This window comes from Oxyura jamaicensis, assembly GCF_011077185.1.
Source record: "Oxyura jamaicensis isolate SHBP4307 breed ruddy duck chromosome 33 unlocalized genomic scaffold, BPBGC_Ojam_1.0 oxy33_random_OJ69287, whole genome shotgun sequence".
NCBI lineage: Eukaryota > Metazoa > Chordata > Aves > Anseriformes > Anatidae > Oxyura > Oxyura jamaicensis.
Window position 1 is genome coordinate 621 of NW_023305026.1, and position 4,358 is coordinate 4,978.

The following is a 4,358-nucleotide window of genomic DNA, read 5'->3' on the forward strand; positions in this document are numbered from 1 at the left end:
TCCTGGTGGAGCTCCCCCCCCGAGCCGCCGTGGCCCCCGCTGCGCCCCCCCCGGCTCCCGCAGCCAAGCCGCCCGTGCTGAGGAACGACAAGGGTACCGCCCGCCCCCGTTTGCCGTGTGCATGGAGTGTCACTGGCCGCCCACCAGATACTAACCCCCACCTCCCCCCGTGTGTCCCCCCCCCACCGCGGGACCCCGGTGGCGGCGCGGCGTGGGCAGGGCCGGCGGAGGCAGGGGCTGAGCCCCGCCTGCCCGCCCAGCGCTGCCGGCCCGGTCCCGCGGCACTAACGGCGTGTTCTGGGGCACGGAGCACGGCGTGGCCCCCGCGCGGGCGTTGCGGCTGCTGCCTGAGCCGGCTTCACGCTCCCAACTCCGCGGAGAGCCGCGTGCTTGCGGCTGCTGCCTGCCGCGGTTTGCCCCCCGCCCGCCGAGCGGAGCCGGGGCGGTGCTGGGGCAGGGCAGGGCCCGGCACCGCTGGCGGCCCCCAGGCGCCCCCCCCCCCCCCGGCTGCCTGCGGCAGGACCTCGGCCGCGGGCTCGGCGGGGCCGGGGGTGCCGAGACCCTTCCCCGAGAAGGAAACGGGACGGGATTCAGGTAACAGCTGCATGAGAGCGTGGTGCTGGAGGTGCCCGGTTCTGCTCTGGGCGCTGCCACGCTGCCGGCAAAAAAACCCACGCTGCGGCTTGCGAGGGGATCGCGCGCTGCAGGAGCTGACGGCCCCCGGGGCTTCCCGGGCACCCAGCGGCTCTCAGGACGGGCAGAGACCCCAAAACGTTTCTGCGGAGGGGGCTTCCAGGTCACTCCCAATCGTCCCCCGTCTCAGAAAGGCGCGGCAGCCCCGAGCACGTGGCGAGCTGCGGCTCGTTTCCTCGCTGCGTCGTCAGCTCCCGCAATGCCGGCAGCCTCGGCAGGCCCGAGGAGTTCCGAGGGGTGCTGCTGCCGGTGCTCGTCCTGGAGCCCGGTGTCGCAGCGAGCCTCCAAGCGCCCGCGCTGCTCTGGGAGCCCCGCGGAGCGCAGCCTGGCCGGGCACCGTCCCGGTGCGGGTGTTTTGGACTCTCCTGGGGAGTTTCCGTGCGGTGAGTGCCGGGAGGACGCAGCTCGTGCCCGGTGCTGGTCCTGCCGCGGTTGCGGGGAGGGCGCCTCCCGCCAGGTGTTGCTCAGCCCCGCTGGCTGCAATGCGGCGGGGGTGGAAGTTGGAGCTGCGGCAGCTCCTGGCAGCGCCAGCAGCGGAGTTCACGCCGAGGCAGCGCGGTTCCTGGTGTCCCCAGGCCCGCCTGCTGCCCCGTGCGGGGCTCTGAGCTGAGAAGCTGACGCGTTCCTGTCGGTAGGGTCCGGAACAGAGTCTGACAGCGATGAATCCGTCCCAGAGCTCGAAGAGCAAGACTCCACACAGGCCACGACACAGCAGGCGCAGGTAGGGAGGAGGAGGGACACGCGCTGAGCCGGGGCAGAGTCCCCAGCACCGCCGCGGGGTTGTCACCGCTGCCTCTCGTTTGCTCCCCTCGCAGCTTGCAGCAGCAGCCGAGATAGATGAAGAACCCGTTAGCAAAGCAAAACAGAGCCGGAGCGAAAAGAAAGCACGGAAGGTGAGGTGGGGGGCGGATGGGCCAGAGCTGGCTGCAGCAAACAGCCCGGGCGTCCCTGGGTGTTGGGGTGCTCGCATGGCAAACCTGCTGGGGGCAGCAGCTCCTCTCCTCCCGCCCTGGCACCGTAGCAGGAGAGGTTTCCGCGATTTCCCACCCTCGTTAGGCCCCGAGGCCAGGGGACGTCCCTGATCGCAGCCACAGTCCTTGCGGCTGGGTCGCTGCAGGTCATGGCATGGACCTGCGCCAGTCCTGGGGGGGAGAAAGCTTCCCCCCCCCCCCCCCAGGCTTCCAGCGTCGCATCAGTCAAAAAGGAACGCTCTTGGCAGCGCTGAAACGCACGCTGCCCCGTGCGTGAGAGCTCCGGTTCCTGGACGCGGCCCCTGGGCGGCAGACGAGCGGGCTGGGCTGCCCCAGGAGCCCCTCGCCTCACTCCCTTCCTCGCTTGTTTGCCAGGCGATGTCTAAGCTGGGCCTTCGCCAGGTCACAGGAGTCACCAGGGTCACCATCCGGAAATCCAAGAACATCCTCTTCGTCATCACAAAGCCCGACGTGTACAAGAGCCCCGCGTCAGACACCTACATAGTCTTCGGCGAAGCGAAGGTGAGCCGGCCGCGTGGCCGGCCGCTGAGCTGCGCGGTGCCGGGGCTCGCCCCCCGCTGCCGCTCCCCAGGGTGCTGCGGGCGGGCCCGCGGCGCTCAGCGGGGGCTGGCACCCCCCCACCACGCAGGGCCGGCCTCGCTCACGCTCCTTCCCTCCTGCAGATCGAAGACCTGTCCCAGCAGGCCCAGCTGGCAGCCGCCGAGAAGTTCAAAGTGCAAGGAGAAGCCGTCTCAAACATCCAAGAGAACACACAGACCCCCACTGTGCAGGAGGAGAGCGAGGAAGAAGAGGTGAGCCTTCCTTGCTGTAGCCCTGCGGGGCCGGGCGCTTCCCCGGCCGTCCCCTGCCCGTGGCCGTTTCTCTGCGGGGGCCCGGAGGCGCCCCGGGGAGCTCTGGAGGCGGGGGCTGGATTTGCAGGCTCGTCGCCTTACCTGCCGCTCCTGCCTGAGCCTCCTCCCCGGCCGCCCCCAGAGTTGGCGTTCCGACACGCGGTTTTCTTTCCTTCCCCTTGCCTTGGGGGCAAAAGGAGGTGCGGGGGCCGCCCCCCGAGGGTCTGGTCCCAGTCCCTGCCAGAGGAGTGTCCGCAGGGCTGGGGCCTGCCCCAAAGCTTCCTGGGGCCTGAGGGGGAGCGACCCCGATCCTCGCGATCCCATTTTCCTCCGCCGGGCACGGAGCAAAGTCCGCGTTCGGCTGCCGTCAGCCCTGGGATCTGTCTCCTCAGGTTGACGAAACCGGTGTCGAGGTGAAAGACATCGAGCTGGTCATGTCGCAGGCCAACGTGTCCCGAGCAAAGGCAGTCCGTGCCCTGAAGAACAACAGTAACGACATTGTAAATGCTATAATGGTGAGTGCCGGGGGGGGCTGGGGGGGCAGCGGGGCTGGAAGCGGGACTCCCCTGGGGGGGAGACGTGCGTGCGGCGCCTCGTTCCCTGCGGGCGCAAGCAGAGCGAGAGCTTGGGGTTGTGCGAGGCAGGGCAGGGGGCGCGGGGCTGGCTGGGAGCAGGTCCCTGCGCGGGGCCGGGGGCTGCGGGCCGGGGGGGGGCTGTTGGAAGCTGGCCCCTGACTCGTCTTTCTCTCCGCAGGAGTTGACGATGTAGCCGTCAGGAGGGAGGAGCCTTTTTTGGTGTTTCAGAGAAAAGTAAAATGAAACTAAATTTAAAATTTGTACTATTTCTATCCATTAATAAAAGTTGTGGCTTATTGTTGGTGAAACGCTTTCCCCCTCTGTTTTGGCCTTGCCGCTGACCCTTCCCTGCCAGCCGAGGCCCCAGGGTGGAGCCTTCCTCTCGGGGAGATCCCGGCCCCGATACCCTGGCGCGTCCTACCGGGGCGGAAGAGCACCTGCCTGCTCCCCGCTTCCTTCCTCGCGCCTGGCCCAGAGCCTCGGGGGGGGCCGTGAGGGGAGCGGGGCCGGGGCAGCCCCCGGGGGTCCCGTGTTGGCCTCCCCCGGGCAGCGCTTGGTGGGGACCTCGCGGGGGGAGCGGGGCGGGAGGAGCAGGGCCGTGGCTCTGCAGGGAGCTGGGGGCCTTCCGCGGCCCCCCTGCCCCCTTGGCCTCAGCAGGAGGCACGGGGCCGGGCAGGGGAGCAGCGAATTAACGGCGGGGGCAGAACCGGCACCGCGGGGAGGCTGCGGGGCCCCGCCGGGCCTAGGCCCGGGTCTGGGATCCAGGCCTAGGCCCGGGTCTGGGATCCAGGCCTAGGCCCGGGCCTCCCCCGTCGCCATGGCAACCGCCGAGCTCCTCGTCTCCACGGCAACCGCGCCCCCACCCCCTCCTCCCGTCACCCTGGCAACCGCCGGCCCCGCCCCCTGCGCGCAACGCGCCTGCGCCTCGAGAAGCTGCTAGAAGGGAGGAGGGAGCCGGAGCCCGCGCGCGCGGGGAGGGGCGGGGCGCGGGCGGCGCCTGCGCGGAGAGGGGGGGAGGCCGGCGGCGGGCAGGCCGTGCGCATGCGCAGCGGCGGGAGGCGGCGCGGCGGGGTTTTTGCTGCGTCACCAGCGCTGGGCGCCGCCGCCGCCGGAGCGCGCGGGGCATTGTGGGAGCGAGGCCGCGCCGAGCCCCGAGCCCGTAGCGGAGCCCCCGAGCCCCGACCGGCCCCGGCCCGACCCCGTTCCCGTCCCGTCGCTGCCGCCGCCAGGCCCGGAGCTGCCCCGGAGTCCGCCGCCGGCCCCCCCCC

General features: G+C 71.1%; 1 protein-coding gene across 1 annotated transcript in view; it reads left to right on the forward strand.

Moving 5' to 3' along the window:
• The window catches only part of LOC118158594 (nascent polypeptide-associated complex subunit alpha), a 4,001-nt gene extending 603 nt beyond the window's left edge, over nt 1-3,398 (forward strand). Inside the window, exons 2-7 of the mRNA XM_035313261.1 lie at nt 1,329-1,414; nt 1,509-1,586; nt 2,040-2,186; nt 2,348-2,476; nt 2,908-3,030; nt 3,269-3,398. Of these exons, the coding sequence (XP_035169152.1) occupies nt 2,043-2,186; nt 2,348-2,476; nt 2,908-3,030; nt 3,269-3,283 (411 nt within the window). The 5' untranslated portion in view covers nt 1,329-1,414; nt 1,509-1,586; nt 2,040-2,042 and the 3' untranslated portion in view covers nt 3,284-3,398. The remainder of the gene's footprint in view (nt 1-1,328; nt 1,415-1,508; nt 1,587-2,039; nt 2,187-2,347; nt 2,477-2,907; nt 3,031-3,268) is intronic.
• The last annotated feature ends 960 nt before the right edge of the window (nt 3,399-4,358 follow it).